Below are 19002 nucleotides of genomic sequence, written 5' to 3' on the forward strand. Positions count from 1 at the left end.
TTTGGAAATTACTAATGGTAAATTATGAAATCACAACTCTGTCTAATTACTGCAGAGATCATTAAAGTATTATTCACACCTTCAATACGATGTACAATCCTTGTAAATTTCTTTTCTCAGTTTTCTAATTTTTGTTATTATCTTATCAAGATTCCCTCTATCATCGAACTATACTCGTGTACCTTTGCTTCACTGATTAGAGAAGAGTATAGTCCGCCGTAAATGCACTTCGTACCTTCTTTTTCGACGAATAACCGGTTGATTTATTTATCATGCATCTTGACATTTTTATGATATTTTGATCTGTTTTTTTATGCCACATTAATCTAAAACTACGGGAAAACATTTGTTTTTTTTAAAAGCTAGTAAATTTTCATTTCATTCCTCAGAGGACACAACCGAGTGCAAAGGGTTCAGATTTATTAGCGTGTATGGTGTATGTGGTAATACGAATATTTTGTACAAAATATCGTAATATCACAATACAAATATTTCGTGATTGTTCACAATCCGACAAAATTCAGTGACGTTTCGGAGTACTCCTCCAGCCTCAGGGATATCTTGTATAAAAAAATATCACATACACTCACGTAGTCTCTATGTCTATATCAATATGATCATACCTCTTAATTTTTTTTTTTTTTATAAGGATATGATCGAGAGGTGAGGTCTACTAAAATACACAAATGAACAAAACTTATTTATTTGTGCCAACGTTTCGACCTGAACTTCAGGCCTTCATTAGAGCTGATAAAGAAACGTGATAATCTTGATTTAGAGAGACATAAAAATAAAAATAATAAAAACTTCAAAATATAAATAAAAACAAATTAGGTATATAATAGTTAAATACCTATTTATTTGTGTGTTCTAATTTATTTATTCATTTATATGTATTTTTAGTTTATGTGTTAGTTTTTTAAATTTATTTAATTGGTTTTTTTTTAGCTAACTGTTCTACTGCTGTGATTGTTTTGTTTCTGCTTTATTTATGCGTTGATATCTATTGATGATTTTTGTAAATTTGCTTAATTGATCAAACTGTTGTTGCGGATCACTGGAGAGGAGAGGTAAGAAGAAGTGAAACAAGTAAAATAATATATTTGACGAATTGGTAAATTGCTATTTGACTTAGTGCGAGGAGGAAAACAAATATATGTATATAGGAAAGAAAAAAAATTTTTTTTGTTCAGAAAAAAAAAGTATTTGAAGTTTATTGATGCCCGAACCAGATATCACTCCTTCCATTATAAACTCTCTAACCACTCAAACCCCTTAGTTTCTAATCTTGCATCCTCTTCCATTCCTGACAATCCTCCGAGGCGTCTGAAAAGAAGTAGGCCACGAGACCAGCTAATGTAAAATGTCATTAGAGTGCTACCAATGGGTTTCTCTACACGCCTGTAAAACTCCAATTTAACATAGATCAGATTTACTAAATGTATTGTAATGTACAGTTGTAAATAGCAATAAATAAATATTAAAAAAAAAAAAAGAAGTTTATTGGTGATTATTGTTTGAAAAATGAAAAATGTTAATGTATTGTAGTGTACATATGTCCAATTATGGATTGAAGGGTACGCTGTGTCATAGCACCCCAATGTATTTGGCCAGCATGTCCAAATAAAGCATTTTCCTCTAAGAAAAGATAAAATATATTATTATAATAAAAGACAACCGTCTGTTTCTTTAATTGATATTATTTTATTTATCGTTTGTTTTGTATAATTCTTACCTCTACAATATTATATTTTATCTTCTATTAGTATCAACTAATATCTACCTAATTTATTGTTATTTATACATTATAGTACCTATTGGTGGTACTTCAAGCATTATTTTAATTATAAGGTCCCGTGGCCATCTTCTTTTCAGACGCCTCGAAGGATTATCAGGGATTGTTAAGGATGAGAGATTAAGAATTAATGGATTAGAATGGGTAAGGAGTTTAGAATGAAAATATGCATATCTGTTTTGGGCCAAAACGAATGGGATGTTAAAGTCTTTGTGGATTAGTTTATTTGTAACCTAATAAGGAGCATCAAGGATTTTACATAGGATTTTGGATTGTAAGGATTGGATGCGGGGGGAATTTTATGGTTTGGTAGAGCGCCAGAACTCAATTCCACATGTCCAAATTGGTCTGATTATCGTAGTGTATAATAATTGTTTGTAGTGAATGGGAAGTTTAGAGCGTTTGTGAAGTAGGTGTTGTAGCAATCGGAATCTACGAGCGGTTTCTCCATTCCATTGGTCTGCCTTAGGGATGGAAAAAAGGACCAATAGGCACACTTCCCGGACTTGTTCCCTTCACTATTACCAGTATCAGTACCAGGGTCGTGGCACCCCGCTGGTCCAAACATTGCAATTCTTTTCTACCTTGGAAAAAAATAAATATTAATTTAATTTGTTGGTATTAGCCATTTCGAAAATGGTTAAATAGACCGGGTGGAAAATACGAGGAAATCTGCTGTGGAAAACGCCTTTACAAAAATATAAAATAATACATTGTGCAATTAAAATTATATTATTTTCAAGTGTTGCAATCCTATCAAGTGTTTCAATTTTTTTTCAAATACATATCTTAAGTACACTTCGCTGGAGTGGTTAATTTATCGATATCTATATAAGGGAAATAAAATCGAAATCAGTAGTCGATTTAGAAATGAACTACGAGTGCCCAAGGATGTCCATTCTTCTACTTCTTCTCTTCAGTCCTGGTCTTCTAGCCTTTCAGGATTTGGGTGAGCATACATCATTTATTATTTATAGTAAAAATTCAGGAAGTGAATAATTTTATCGGGTATTACATTCATTAAAAATATATTGTAATGATGAGAGATAGTTGACTGTGGATGAAAATTTGATATTATTGTTTTATTTATGTTAGCCTAAATACCTTATTATTTTATTTATAATCTTAACAATTTCTTGAAACTGGTTAATATTGTTTAAATAAATAAAATTTTATCCATTTTAATCTCAAAACATTTTCATTCCTTTATGAGGCCATCCTCAAGGACAATCTATCACGGACAATATTTATTTCAGTCCACAAATTATTAAATAAATGACCTGGATTTATTTATTTGAAATTTGACAGCCAAATTTGCTTCGAGCAGCCCTGATGAAGGCTAGAAACTCTAGCCGAAACATCGGCACGACTTCAAATTTGAATGATCGGATTTCCAATTTTTCTCAGTAATCCATCAGTATTGTCCCAACACGATCAATATGAACGCTCCACATTTTACTGACATTTTGACTGACCGTACAGGAAGCTGTATATTGGCACATCTGAAAAAAAGTTGGACGTATTCGAAAAATAGGGTCACTTTTTTAATGGAATTACACAGGCTTGCAGAGAAACTACCGATTATTAGCACTCTAATGACGTTTTTAATTAGTAGGTCTCGTGGCCATCTTCTTTTCAGGCACCTCGGAGGATTATCAGGAATGGAAGAGGAAGCAAGGTTAGAAACTAGTGGGTATGGGTGGTTAGGGAGTTTATAATGGAAGGAATGATGTCTGATTCGAGCTAGATCGTTTATATATAGAACACTCAGGTCTTTATATATGGTTTAAGTTGTGATAAAGTAAGGAGCTTTGAGAATTTCACAAAGAATTTTGGATTGTAAGGATTGGATTAGAGAGGAATTCGAAGGTTTAGTGGAGCCCCAAAGCTTAACTCCGTATGTCCAGGACCTTGTTTTACAATGAAACCTGATAGTATTAGTTCATAAATACAAGTATGAAAAGGTCAGTGAACAATCACTGATACTTTCAGTTACTTAATAGAAACAACTATTAGTGATATTATAGGAGTTAAAAAGTAAACGAATTAATGATCAGCATTTTACAAGTCAACCAAATTGTACCAAGTACAAACTAAAAGACTAGTTAGTAGTTAGTTTGTACTTTATTATGAAACGGAGCCCAGATAGGCCTTAAAACTGTCATGTAGATCAGTCTTTTGTAATGGATTGGAAGTTTGTATCGTTTGTCTAGTAAGTGCTGTAGTGATTGAAATCGACGTGCAGTTTCCTGTCTTTTCAGTTTTGTGTGAAGATTCCAGGTTAGTCGTTTGTCAAGATGTAGTTCAAGATTTCTGTTTTTTTTTTTTTTTTTTGGCCAAGACTCCCGTTGAAGTCCTACACTGCCTAACCCCCCATGGTTGGGGGTCATTGTTCTTCATTTTGTGGGACCGCCACTCAATGAAAAAAAAGTCAACGTCCCAGGCCGGATCCGAACCGGCACCGCCAATAGACATATCAAATTGGTAAGACTGTGTCTTAACCACTGAGCTACGGGCGACCCGTAGTCCAAGATAACGAATCTGTTCTACAGGGGTAAGAGCCACATTATTAAAGTATACTGTAGGGCAGTCGGCAGGTTTACAACGAAGAGTAAATTTGATTTGATAGGATTTATTTTTATCCTCCAGTTTCGACACCATTCTTCGAGGGTTGTGATATGGAACTGGAAAGTTTGGGATGCAATCAAAGGGTTATTACTAACTGTGAGCACACATGTGTCATCAGCATACGTGGTAAGGATAGTGTTAGGAGTGGTTGAAATCTTAAAATGTCAGTCACTAAAAAGATAAATAAATAAAAAATGTTTTCCATAAATAATATTCAAAATTTAAATTAGGATTTCTAAAACGTTTCATTGATTTGTTGAATACTATGTCGGCGAATAAGAAATGCTAACAAAAACCCATAATTAATTATTTATAATAGATACCGTTTCGGAAAAGAAATTATTGAGGTCTTCGGAATCAGTTTTAAAATTTACAACACTGTTTAAATTTTCTTTTCTGTATTTAAAGAATATTTATGCAATTGTCCTAATTTTCTTCATAATCTAGTATTTTCAATACATAGCAATACCAAAGTGGTTTATTTATATTGTAAGTTATCAAAATATCAAGTGAGTAAATACACGTGGGCTAGATTAATTAAATTTATTTACTAACTTCATTTATAAATTTACACCTGTCTTCAGACTGAAGATAACTAATGAATGTGATATATTACACTTACAAGATTTTACAATTAACTTAAGAAAATAAAGGAGATAATATTTGTTATTGTTTGAAAATGCACTTTCAGAAATAAGAGTAGTAATATAGCGTTGGAAAGGGATATATTTTATAAAATATAATGTTTAATGAAGAAAGTAGAAGATAATGAAGAGTTATGGAGAAGGTATAAATAAAAAATAAGTTTTAACATGTATTTGGCTGAGTGTGCGCCTGCGCACACTTCTGTTAGATTAGCCTGATGACTACTTTTTTTAACTTTGGAAACAAAATAATTTTCGAAAATTCATCATTTAAGCTCTTTCAAACGACTTCAATAAGAATGATGCCTGATTGGTATTAAATGCCACTCGATTATACATTTATATATCGAGTCAAAATAGTAAAGGCTTTTTGAAAAAAAAAAATGTGTAAAATCGATTATTTAAAGTGCCACTTCTGCTTTATCAGGAACAATTTGAACATCACAGGTTTATGCCTATTCTAAATATGAAACTTCAGCTCCGTTCAACTTTCTGCTTTTGAGCTAGACTGTTCTCATATACATGGGCATAGTACAAGAGCCCAAGAGGAGAAAAAATGCAGTAATCTCACCCAAAATTCTGATTACTTTAATGAAAACTATGTAGAATTAATAGCCAAAATTGATGAGTCTGCCAAGTATAGGTAAGGGGAATAAAAAATGGCGGCTGTTTCATAACCTTAAAAAAAGATTAATTTTTCATTCGGAGCTCTATATCTTAAAAACTAACAATAACACTACAAAATCTAAGTGAACATTATTTAAAGAAGAGTAAATTTGCTGAAATATTAGCCCTAAAAGAGCTATTTATGTCTAATAGTTCTCGAGATATAGCTTTTTAAAAAAGCAAAATTTTTTAAAAAATGAACTGAAATACTAGTAGTTAGTTAATTTATTTTGAGAAATCTATATCTCAGGAACTATGTGACGTACATATGTATATTAGCACTCAAATTAAAGTTAGTTTAATGGACTATAAAAACCTGTCCTTTACCTTCCTGAGGAATAGTAGTTTTCATAATATTTGCTAAAATAAATTGATTTATAGTTGTTCGGACAATAAGTTTGATTTATAAAAAATTTCATCAATAAAGCGCTCAAATTAAAGCTAGTTAAATTTACTACAAAAAATTAATTATGTTTATCTTTGTAGGAGTAGTTTGTTATACTTTACTGATATTTATGATACTTGACAAAATAAACTAACAAAATGTTAGTTTCTAGTTGTTCGTATAAAATGTTGGATTTTTGAAAAAATATATCTCTAGATCCATAAGACGCACATATGTCTGCCAACACTCAAAATAAAAGAAATTTAACTTACTATAAAGTAGTTTGTGACACTTATCTTCGTAAGGGTAGTAGTTTTTATGACATTCACATTTGCATATAAATTTGGCAAATGAACATTTGTCCGAACAACTATAAATCAATTTATTTTTGCAAATTTCATGTAATCTATTATTCCTACAAAGATAAATATCATAAACTACTTTATAGTTCATTAAACTAGTTTTAATTTTAGTGCTAACAGTAACGCCTGTTGAACAGATTCGATACTTAGGACTCCATCTTGACAAGGGACTTACTTGGAATCCACACACAAGACTGAAATGACAAGAAACTGCTCGTAGATTCCGATTGCTACAACACTTACTTGACAAACGCTCTAATCTTCCCATTCACTACAAAAAATTAGTATACACTACAATAATCAGACCAATTTGGACATATGGAATTGAGCTCTGGGGCTCCACCAAACCATCAAATTCTTCCCGCATCCAATCGTTACAATCCAAAATCCTACGTAAAATCCTTGATGCTCCTTATTACGTCACAAATAAACTCATTCATAAAGACCTTAACATCCCATTCGTTGCAGATTTGACCCAAAACAGATATGCGTCTTTTTATTCCAAACTCCTTAACCATCCTAACCCATTAATTCTTAATCTTTCATCCTTAACAATCCCTGATAATCCTCCGAGGCGTCTGAAAAGAAGATGGCCACGAGACCTTCTAGTTTAAATTAATGTTTGAAGTACCACCAATGGGTGGTTCCTTCCCAAGATTTTCAAGTGTATATGAAACATACTACATATTTACTTATTGTATTATTTTGTACAGTTGTAAATTATAATAAATAAATAATTAAAAAAAAAAAAAAAAGTGCTAACAGACATTTGCACGAAAAATGGTTCCTGAGATATAGATTTCTCTAATAATTTAACTAACTCCTAATCTTTCAGTAGATTTTCCAGTAGACGTTCCATACAACATCGTAAACAACCTACTTCGATTGCTGCTTGTGCTCTAATAATTGGTTTAGTTAAGTCCATATATAACCAGACCAAGTTGTTTACGACTGTATTGATTCTATCTTTGATCAGAAGAACTTTCACCTCCATCGCTCTCCAACAGAGTGCACTACCAATGTTAGTTAAAATTGTGTATAATATTGATTAATTAATTGAATTGTAAATAGTAAAAACCATGTAAATATTATCGTAATTGAAAGTATATTATTTTAATAAATAAAAGCAAACAAAAGAGTAAACAGTAAAGTAATTTCTTACAGGCCGCGCCCCTCACCGGTCTTTAAATTCTTAGCAGATTGATTACTCTAGAGTACCACTTCTTCGGTACCTCTTGGGAAATACATTCATAACGAACTACAGCTAGAAACTGTACAACACATAACACGGAGACACATTAAATTCTTTGACAGTCCTCCTGCTACCTTCAGTCCTGTACTCCAGTATATCACTCCATCCCCCCTTCCTGCGAGGTGGCAGGGCAGGAAAGGTTCCAAAAACCCTATAAACATCACCTTATAACTCCATCTTCTGATGCACCCCCTCCCTCTCCCCCACACTTCTTTTTGACTTCTGACTGTTTTCTTATTATTTTACCATTATCTACTGTCTTTATTAATTAATGTTTTTATTTTTTCTATATTCTATGCGATACAACACGAGGAGGCCCCTCACCTCCGGATTTTAAAAATAGTACCATTTTTTATATTTGATGAGTTCTTAATTGATGCTAAATGTTGATGGACATCTTCTCTATCTGTTAACCTTCTCTTCCTTTTGCAAGGTCCTAGACTAATTCCCGTAGGACTTTCCATCCCCTGCTCTCCCGATAGGCTTGTACTCTAAGGAGCGAAGTTTCCATCCTCAGAATATTTGTAGCTAGATCCCGTTTGACTCATTTACTTCAGTAAACCCATTTCCTATCCAGCTAACTAATTAATCATCCAGGTTATTAATTAATTACACACAGCCAACCTCATCACCTGACCATATCACTTTATCAAATTTTCTTATGTAAGTGTATCCATTTTAATGTTCTTTAATTTATGAGATATAAATATGATTATAATTGTAGTATAATTATTACTTTGATTAAAAATAAATTAATTGCTTCCTACCAAGTTGTATTCATTCCTAATTTTGTGTCGATAATTTTAGATGAGAGCTATTGGAAGAAAGTTTCTGCGGAAGATCTAAGAGAAAGCTTGGGCATAAAACAAAACAAAAGGGTCGCTAAAAATGTGATCCTCTTCATCGGCGATGGTATGGGACCTAACACCGTGACAGCGGCCAGGATCTACAAGGAACGCGAGCAAGGATACCTGTCCTGGGAGAGGTTCGACCATGTTGGTGCCTTGAAGGTATTATTACATATTTTTTAATTAATTAATAATATATATGTTTACTATCTTTCTCGAGACTGGCAATTTCTCTTGGTACCTTCTCATTATAATATATTACATGTCCAACGTTTCGGCTGATCCGGCCATCATCAGGGCCAATCTTAATTTTAGCATCATATCCTCAAACTGATTTATTAAAATTTGCAGGCTGTTATGCCCAAGTCACTTTAACACAGTTGTTAAGGCGGGTAGGGGTTCAAAAGGAAGCTTTACTAGCCCAACCGTGAAAATAAAAGAATAGTCGAATTTTGTTATTTTTGTATTTTTAAATAAGTAAACATAATAAGAAGGAACACAAAATATACAAACTAGAAAAAAAAAAAAAAAAGCTTAACACTATTATAAAATTAAATTAATTGAACAAAAGAGAAAAAAGAGTCTTATTTCACCGATGATTGGTGGGGCCCCGGTTGTGGTAGTCCTGAGTGGATATTCTCGTGGAAGTAGATCGACTAAAGGAACGTACGTTCGCCCGCCTTGTCATCTTGGAGGATGAGTCGAAGAAGTCCACCCGCCGTGGCTAAGATGATTTAGCTTGCGAAGATGGCCAGAATGCTGGCAACTACGAGTGCGTAGTGAGGAGAAAATGGAGAAGATATGTGTATGCAGTGAGACGTTAAGAAGTTGTCTGCCTATTTTTTTAGTTTAAAAAACAATAGAGAGAAGTTGTTTTGTTTTTGACGTTATAAAAATCATATGTTTCAATTATCGATTTGTGGACCATATGTTGGTCGCAACAACAGTTAAACCTTTTTGTCGCTATAGCATTTATTGTATTATAACTGACCTCCACTGGTATAACCAGGTTGTTGAGGTAGGTTATACAATAGTATGATGATGAGTTATTGATAGTAAAATGCAAAAATTGTAAAGGAAATTGATAGAAATTTTTAATAAATAATTACTGTGTTGAATTTCAATAAATCAATGTGAGTAATAAATAATAGCTCGCTAATTTCAATGTGAGGCTGTGATACTAAAATTAAGATAGTCCTTGATGATGGCCGGATCGGCCGAAACGTAGGACATGTAATATGTTTTAATAAAGAAATTTGAGAATATTTGGATAATTTTTGTTATTATTAATTAATTAATAATACTTTATATAATAAAGCCCGTTTACCTTTTTTCGTAAATATTTAATTACCTGCTCTATTGTGTTCTTTAGTAGTAATTTTTTAGCTGCCATTGGAGCAAAGAACCGTCACGAATTTTCGCCACTGATCTCTGTTAGATTCCAAGTTTTTCACCTCTCTCCACAGTTGTCCTGGATGGTTCATATCCCTTTTCCACGTGTTCCTTGGTCCCTTTTACTTCCGAGCACCTTGTGGATTCCAATCAAGTTGATCTTTCTCTATGACATTATCAGGCTTTCTTAGAGTGTGATCCTTCCACTTTCTTTTCCTGATCAGCTCCAAGATTGGTTTAAGGTTAATCCACAGCCTCAGTTCTTTATTCGAAATGTGTTACAGGCCATTGGATGTGAAGTATTCTTCTCAAGCAACTAAGAACAAATACTTGAAATGTTTCCATACTTGTTTTGGTGATCTTCAAATTTTAGATGCATATAGATATTTATCGGTTACTGACATTTGTTTAAAACAGTTGTAGTTTCATATCCTTAGAAATGCTCTTGTTCTTCAAAATGTTTTACAACTTGAAGAATGTTCCGTTAACTTTGCGCATCCATTCCTCAATCTTATGATAGAATCCTTGTACCTATGATTATCTAGTCCCACCAACAAGCTATCATCGACTCTGCAACCTGGCTGATATGTCTTTTAATCTTTTCACTTGTATCTCTTAGTTTTCATAACACACAATTAAATAAATGGATTGATAGTTATAAACATTATGTGGGCTTGATCTTAGATTGTCAGACCTATGGATCTATTACCACCCATATGCGAAAGTAATCCCAAAAGTTTTCTTTTTCCCCCTACACCACAGGAAGTGGGCTATTATGCCATTTTCCCTCTCGCAGCCCAATACAATTTGACTTTCTCTTAGTTGGACCGCATCCCGCTCAACATCTTCTAGACCAATACATGTTAAAAGATGGTCTCCATCCATGTCTTGTTGCATAGAGGACATTTCGGGGAATCTACGATGCCAATTTGATGGAGGTGTTTTTGGAGCAAATCATGTCTTGTTACCAGCCGAAAACAGGCCACTCTCTCAGCTCTTCTAAGATTGCCAGGGAATCGATTATCCTTATCCAGTAGGCTCTCCCACTTGATTCCTTCCGCTTGAACTTTGTGTCTAGCGCTTGTTCTGTCCTTACAATAAGAGCTTATTATTATTATTATTATGTAATCCCAAAAGTAAAGCAAAGGTAAAAAAATAAAGTTTAACACATTCTCAAGGAAATTGGGAGAGGGGAAAACAAGTATGACATCTGGATACAAAAGATGTCACAGTGTCTTCAAAAACACACTGATTGAAGTGGCAATTACGTATACAAATAATGAAATGTTCAACTTTTGAAATGAGGCAAATATTAAAGAAAATAAATGGAATTTTGTATTTTTAAAAATGGAAAATCTTACTTTTAGGATTATCCTCTTCTATGCATGATAAAAAATGTATAAAATTTGATAAAAAAAGAATTACAAAGAAAAATATTAATATAAATTTTATTTATTTACATGAAAGAGATTATTAATTATACTTATAATTATTTGTTGAGAATTGAGGTGGTTCAGTGGGCAAGGACCCGGGTTTGAATCTGGCTGTGGTAGATAATTATTTATACTTTATAATAATAATCATCTTTTCACATTATTGAGACTGGTGACTATTATTTAAATTGAATAAATAGTATCCAAGTTAAGTCTCAAAATAGTCTTTATTATTTCTTTAAAAGTCTTAATTTGGATACAATTTATTTTATTTAAACAATTATTTACTGTTACTGTAGCCATGAGTCAATCCTGAGAGGCGTTTGGGGAGCCCTTTGGTGTACCCCCAGCCTCACTAAGTTGGCAACCTTAATTGGGGAAAAATCTGGTGGAAGAGCGTGATTATGAACAATCGCCTCCTTGTTTAACTGTCGTTCAAGTACTTCCTAACTATCTTCAAGGAATGTCCGTGTTTCATGTCCTACCTCAATAGCTTGGGATTGAGCCCAAATATTTCAAAAACCCTAAAAGATCATAATAAAACCGTGGAACTGGTGTTTTGGTTTCTTAAATTTGGTTTGCTGTCACAAATATAACATCAAATGGATGAAAAAAAAATAAGGATATATGTAGATATATAAATAACAATAATAAAACAAATGTAAGCAAAAATAAATAAGAAATTAATGGCGTTGATAACCAGCTATGTTTTACGCCACTAAAAAAAAAAAAAAGTACTTCCTCATAATGTACTGATCCTCTAACCCTCTAAAGTTTGTAGAGTACAAATTTTTCATTTTAAAAAATAATTATCAAATAATATAAGATTCATTACTTAAATAAGAAAATCAATATGTTTCAGACTTATTCTCATGACAAGCAAGTTCCTGACTCAGGTTGTTCAGGGACTGCAATGTTTGCTGGGGTCAAAACAAACATTGGTACACTAGGTGTACACTCGACAGTGAAAAAAGCTGACTGTGATAGTAGCGCTGCCAAAGAGAACCATGTTGTTACTATTGCAAAACTAGCTCAAGATGCAGGGAAAGCGACTGGTATATATAATTACTCTTATTTGATATATTAATTAGTAAGATTTAATAAAATAAATAATTTGTAAGATTAATATTTACATTGATAAGATTATAAGTTATAAATTTTAAACAATAAATATAATACAAAATTTTTATAAAGAGACCAAATATATTCAGAACATTGAATAGGAAAGAGTGGTTTAAAATTAAGTAGTAATTAAGGTTATTTTTGCATTAAATAAAAATGTAATCAACTCTAATAAAAATAAAAAGGAAAAATAATATTTTATTACAGGTATCGTTACAACAGCTCGTATTACCCATGCCACTCCAGCTGCAATGTATGCACACTCCTCGCATAGGGACTGGGAGTGTGATACTAAAATGCCCTACACAGCTGAAAAATGCAAAGATATTGCAAGACAGCTGATAGAAGATGAGCCCGGAAAGAATTTTAATGTATGTATCAAAACTATTCTTAACGATATCTTCTTTTTAAATCAAAATAATAAAAAGTATAGAAAATAATATTAATTTATTTATTCTTAATGACATTTCTTTTTAAATCATAATAATAAAAGGAATAGTGGGAGTGGATGTAAAATCGGATTTACACATTTTTTTATTTTATCAAAAAAATATTATAAAAATTTTTAAGAAAATACCCATAACCAATTTTTAGTAGGCGAAATAGTAATAGTTTGACTATTATTTCCTACAACCAGAAAGGCTGCGACAGATTTTGCAGATGCCATCTTATTTACAATTTTACATCTGCATTTGTTAATAAACATAACAATATTGTTCATTATTTTTATACAATTATAATTTCTAAAATTATTTCTTAATATAACTATAATTTAAAAATTAAAATTCAGAGTTTTGTCCATAATTAGACTGTGAGATTTTGTAAAAATGAAATTCATAGTATTCAATAATCATAAATTTCAGGTGCTGATGGGTGGTGGAAGGCAACAACTTGTCACAGATCCTCCTTCATCCACTAACGACCCCATAGCGGAGGGATCCCAAACCTGTAAAAGGCTAGATGGCCTCAACCTCATTGCGGAATGGACTCGAAGAATGGAAAATAAAGGAGCAAGGTTCGCTCTACCCAAAAATAGGAAAGAGCTATTAGATTTGGATACCAGCAAGACTGATTATGTCCTAGGTGGGTAATATCTATCGTTTGTAATTTGTATATTTCAATATATGAATCTATAAAATGAAAATTTATAAAATATATGAAAATATTGTCAACCATTTTCGAAATCTAGATAATGGTTGGGAAGTATGGTCACATATAAAAAATTTATTTATAATAAAATCATAAAATTTATGAAGAAGATGGTAAGATTGGCGATTAAAAAAGTGGCTCAAATATTACAAAACTATTAACTTTCCATCAATATTTCATACCATTTTACAGAGCTTCGTCAGGGCTAAAATCAAGATAAAAAAACTTGGAATATTGTAAACTGGATAGAAGTATAAAAATTTCATATCATCTTATATACATAGTCTGTTTAAAGTATTATTAGTTTTTAGCCCTAAAGAAGCTCTGCATAGTGGGGTAAAACGTTAGTGGATAATAAATGGATCTGTACTGTTTGAGCTACTTTTTTGGCCACCAAACGGACCATCTTCCTATTATATATTACACAGATTTTAAAAAAATAAATAGATAAATAAAACCTGTACCGCTACAACCCATAAAGGGTCAGGGGTGCAGTACTTATGATATGGTGGTTATGTAAGGAGGTGATTTAGTCAGAATAACGCTCAACCACCAGATTTTTACCCAATTAAGGATACTTACTTCATGAGGCTGAGTGGACCCTGGAGGATTCCTGAACCCACAGGGCTGACTCACAGTGAAACTGACAATAATTACCAGCTGCCGTATTTGAACTCAGGTCCTTGGAGTTATAAATATATTTAATTTTTTTCATAGATCAAATTTTTTAGTATTATTTTTCCAAAGACATAAGAGGTGCATGTTGCCTCCATAAAAATTTTTAAGGAAGCACAATTTTACGGTGTTATTAATTTTTGTAGGAACCATTTTGGGGTTTTAGGAGTAAAATTTTGAAAAAAAGATTACCTCATATCTTAAATAAAATATTGAAAAGAAAATAATAAATACAAAATATAATTTTTTTTATTTTTTAAGGTATTTTCTGTAATGACCACTTCCCGTACTTCCACAAAGTCAATCACTCCGACACATCAGTACCAACATTAGAAGAGATGACAACAAAAGCCATCAAAGTACTGAACAACAATGTAAATGGATTCTTTTTAATGGTAAGTAAACTATTAAAATATTTTTTAAAAAGTTGATACTAGTTTGCTATAATAAAAATAAAAATAAAGTAATTTAATTAATAAAAATATCAATGGTCAATAAAGTTTATATTTATTTTGATGACAAAAAAATAAAAAGAACTTATTTGAATCAGTCATTTGAGAAATAACTGTTCTTCAAAATAGTGAATATCCATCAGGTTATAACTTTTGTGTTATAACGGGTTATAACACAAAAAACATTGCATAAGATATTACTTTAACTCATATTCTCAATTTTTGTATTTTAATGAATACAAAGAGAATAAAATGTGGATTAGTAAGGTTAGAAGTTAATTTTGATTATTAATTTAAATGGGGTTACATGGAATAATGAAAGGTATTGTAGTTTATACTTGTGGTTGATTGGTGAGCTGTTGAGATTTTGATGAAACTTAAAGATTGGTTCTTCTATTATGCTGTTCTCTCTATCATTCTGCCTCTGTCCCTCTGTTTGGGTGTGGAGTAGATTATTCACTCATCCTGAATGGTTGATCTCAGCAAAAAAATGATGCATCAGGATGGAGGCTATGTTCACTCTTTTATTTTATAACCTGTTCAGAAGCCTTGGGTACAGAGACACTACTGCTTCAAGTGTTAACCACTAGATAGCAGCATCTTGAATTGTTGTTCAAAGTGTGTGAGGGGGTCTTCCTCAAACAAAGGCTCTTGATTATAAAACTTGTTACCTAATATTTATTCTTGATTGAAGTTTAGTGTATTCATTAGGATTGATTTAATAGATTTTTGGAAGAATTTTTAGGAAATTTTATTTATTTATTTTTTATATTTATTTATTGCTATTTACAACTGTACAGTATAATACATTTAGTAAATCTGATCTAAGTTAAATTGGAATGTTACAGGCGTGTAGAGAAACTACCCATTGGTAGCACTCTAATGACATTTTACATTAGCTGGTCTCGTGGCCATCTTCTTTTCAGGCGTCTCGGAGGATTGTCAGGAATGGAAGAGGATGCAAGATTAGAAACTAGGGGGTTTGAGTGGTTAGAAAGTTTATAATGGAAGGAGTGATATCTGGTTCGGGCTAGATCGGTTACATTGGGAACATTAAGGTCTTTATGTATGATTTTATTTGTGACAAAGTAAGGAGCATTGAGGATTTTATGAAGGATTTTGGATTGTAAGGATTGAATACGAGAGGAATTCGAAGGTTTAGTGGAGCCCCAAAGCTCAACTCCATATATTTTATTTTTAAAACAATATTTGTGTTAAGTTATGGTAAGTGACTTCTGGTTGAAGGTAACACATCTTAAAAGTTATCATTTTTTCACATGTTTTAGAACTGAATGCTGTCGATACGAATTTAATTTTTTTTTTTTATAGTGTGGTTGATAACATTCATGTACTGAAAAGTGTTGTAAGTTAAATTAATTTGTGTAATTAACATAATTTGTAATTTTGCAGGTAGAAAGTGGTCTTATTGACCAAGGCCATCACATTGGTAAAGCTCGCATCGCCTTCAGCGAAACAGTTCAACTAAGCATAGCCGTCAACAGTACGATGAGGCTGCTAGAGGCTGCGGGGATCAAAGATGAAACACTCGTTATCGTAACAAGTGACCACTCTCATACTCTCACTATCAGTGGTTACCCTGATAGAGGAAATGACATTTTGGGTAAGCAAAGAAACTGTCCATGTTCCTTCTCAACACTCCTTTAAAAATCATGTGGTGAAGTTTTGAGAAAGGAAAATAAAATTACACTTTAATAAATGTTCTATGCATGATTCTCAAATAACTGACAACACCAAGCATGTTTGTGGACCAACTTGACACAAAAAAGTTTTCAAAAACAAAATAAATTCTGATTCAACTTAGCTAAAATCTCTCAAAAGCAAAAATTGAATGCAAAATTAACTTATAAAATTTTAATTATAAAAGGTTCTAACTAATGGAGGGTTTATTATAAATGCTTACATCAGTCAGCTAATTATTGTTTGTTTTTTTTACTTTAATCAAATCATGCAAATGAAATTCTAGGTTTCGCTGGTAATTCGGAAGTAGACAAAAAACCTTACACCACTCTCAGTTATGCTGTCGCAGGAAAAAGTAATTTCAAAATGAAAGTGGAGAATGGCACTCTAGTGAGACAGGACCTTTCTAAGGTGGATACAACAGCGTATGAGTTCGGGGCTCAGAGTGCAGTGTTACATAATGCCAATGGTCATGGAGGAAGTGATGTATTCGTTTATGCAACAGGTAAGAAATATTGTCTATCTGACAATGAATTAATATTTTTTTTTTTCAATATTGTGCTATGCTCAATTTTATTTCTTAATTATGATGGCGAGGAATAAGTATTGCGAACAAACAGGGGATTTGAATTTAAGGAGCTCTGAAGAAGCTGTGTGATGAATAGTGGGATTGGATGACTTGGTAGAAGGATGCCAGGAAAAACTTACAATGTTAGGAAGGATAAAGTCATTGCAACTCATAAAATTGGGATATAAGGTGCCTAGGAATTCCAATGATGAATCATACAAAGCATACAACTATTACCTGATTTCTTTTTCAAAATATTGTAAACACCAGGAACTTTATCAGAACTAAATGAGTGATACCACATTATTTACTCTGGTTGTGGAGAAGGAAAATGCATTGTGGTTTTGGGAATTTATTGAAATTTAATAAGAAAATCACCAATCAAATGCATAATAAGGTTGTAGTTGCATATCATATAGATGCCATTGTCAGGTTGAATTAATAACTAACAGCTTTTATTAGTTAAAGACTAAAGGATAAAAAATATTAAATTCAGCGAATAATGGAATTTTGCCCAGAGGCAACCATAAATGTTTTGAATCCAAATCATCCATCAACACATTGGGGCCCTTCTTTCTTTCATTTTCCAGTGGCAGCCGCATGAAGCACCACTGATAAGTGGTTTCTTGCTAGATATATTCCAGACTTTGGGAATTTTTGCCGAATAGACATATTTTTTAGAGGTTTGTACCATATAACCTGTGCTGTTTTTGACCAACTCTAACATCAAATCATGTGCATTCTTTCACTATATGATGATGCCTCCAACTCTTTTTTCTTGTGGAATTTTTGCTAAAAACTTCACTTACACCTATTTAAAATATTATTAAATTAAAAGTCCCATTTCTAAATATCACATAAACTTAATTAAAAATTTAATATTTTGTGAGTTAGTTTATTTATAATTCATTAATAAAATGTTGCTTATAAGTATAAATGACATATGTATATAGAATAAGTATATGCTCGTAGTTTAAATACATAAAATGTAGTTTATAAATAATCATTTTACATATTGCACATCTAGAATTAATATATGCCTAATTTTATTTATTTTTTTTAAAAGTAATTAGAGTTCTTGTTCTGGATTTTATTTCCTAGGAAGCTGTTCGTTCTTTTTATATTTAGAAGTTGAGGAGACAAATAAAATTCCTTTAGATTACAATATTCTAAATTTGCTTGTACAACGTTTCGGGTTTCCCCATCTTCAAGTACTATTATTTCTTATTGTTAAATATATCCATTTCTTTTTTGAAATTTTGTCTTATGGTTATATAATTAAAGATTATAACACAAAATTGTTTAAACAATATTCAAAATAAACAATTTTTTAAGAGTTCTTAAAATTTGAAATATTTTAAAAGTTTATACTTTTTATTCTTATTCCTAAGTAACTTTTGTTTTTTCTCCACTATTATTTGTGTACATTACGAATTGTTGCTACTTAGTAAAAAGGACAAATTTAGGGAATAGGGTATTTTCAGATATTTTATATTTTAATAGAATAGTCATTGAAAATAATTGAAACAATATAATATAACCTGTCATCCAGATAAAAAAATATTCTTGGACTTTTTTGATAAAAATAATTAGATTCACCTTTTTTATAGAATACCGACAAAATAGTCGTACTTAAAAAGTTTCTGGAAATATTTGGTGCCATCCTTTTCATTATATTCAGATTGCAATAAGCTCTGAAAAAACTCATTTTGGGAAACAAAATCATAACAACGGGGAAAAAAGAAAACAACATCTTTCAATGATTGTAGTTATATAATTTAAAATGATAAGCCACATTATAAAAAGTATTTTTAGCTACACTTGTTCGTAACTCAAAGGAACTGTCAGATCCTTGAATCTGAATTATAAAGAGTTTGTTTTAATAACTAAATAGCTTTAAAAAAATATGATAATATAAATACATAAAAATAAT

General features: G+C 31.8%; 1 protein-coding gene across 1 annotated transcript in view; it reads left to right on the top strand.

The window, feature by feature from the left end:
- Positions 1-2655: 2655 nt before the first annotated feature.
- The window catches only part of LOC106679188 (alkaline phosphatase), an 18383-nt gene continuing 2036 nt past the window's right edge, over positions 2656-19002 (top strand). The window contains exons 1-8 of the mRNA XM_014418200.3: positions 2656-2744; positions 8540-8742; positions 12268-12460; positions 12735-12898; positions 13391-13610; positions 14613-14746; positions 16214-16424; positions 16788-17006. Of these exons, the coding sequence (XP_014273686.1) occupies positions 2666-2744; positions 8540-8742; positions 12268-12460; positions 12735-12898; positions 13391-13610; positions 14613-14746; positions 16214-16424; positions 16788-17006 (1423 nt within the window). The 5' untranslated portion in view covers positions 2656-2665. The remainder of the gene's footprint in view (positions 2745-8539; positions 8743-12267; positions 12461-12734; positions 12899-13390; positions 13611-14612; positions 14747-16213; positions 16425-16787; positions 17007-19002) is intronic.

Source organism: Halyomorpha halys, unplaced genomic scaffold (genome assembly GCF_000696795.3).
Source record: "Halyomorpha halys isolate HHAL.00 unplaced genomic scaffold, Hhal_1.1 Scaffold183.1, whole genome shotgun sequence".
Classification (NCBI taxonomy): Eukaryota; Metazoa; Arthropoda; class Insecta; order Hemiptera; family Pentatomidae; genus Halyomorpha; species Halyomorpha halys.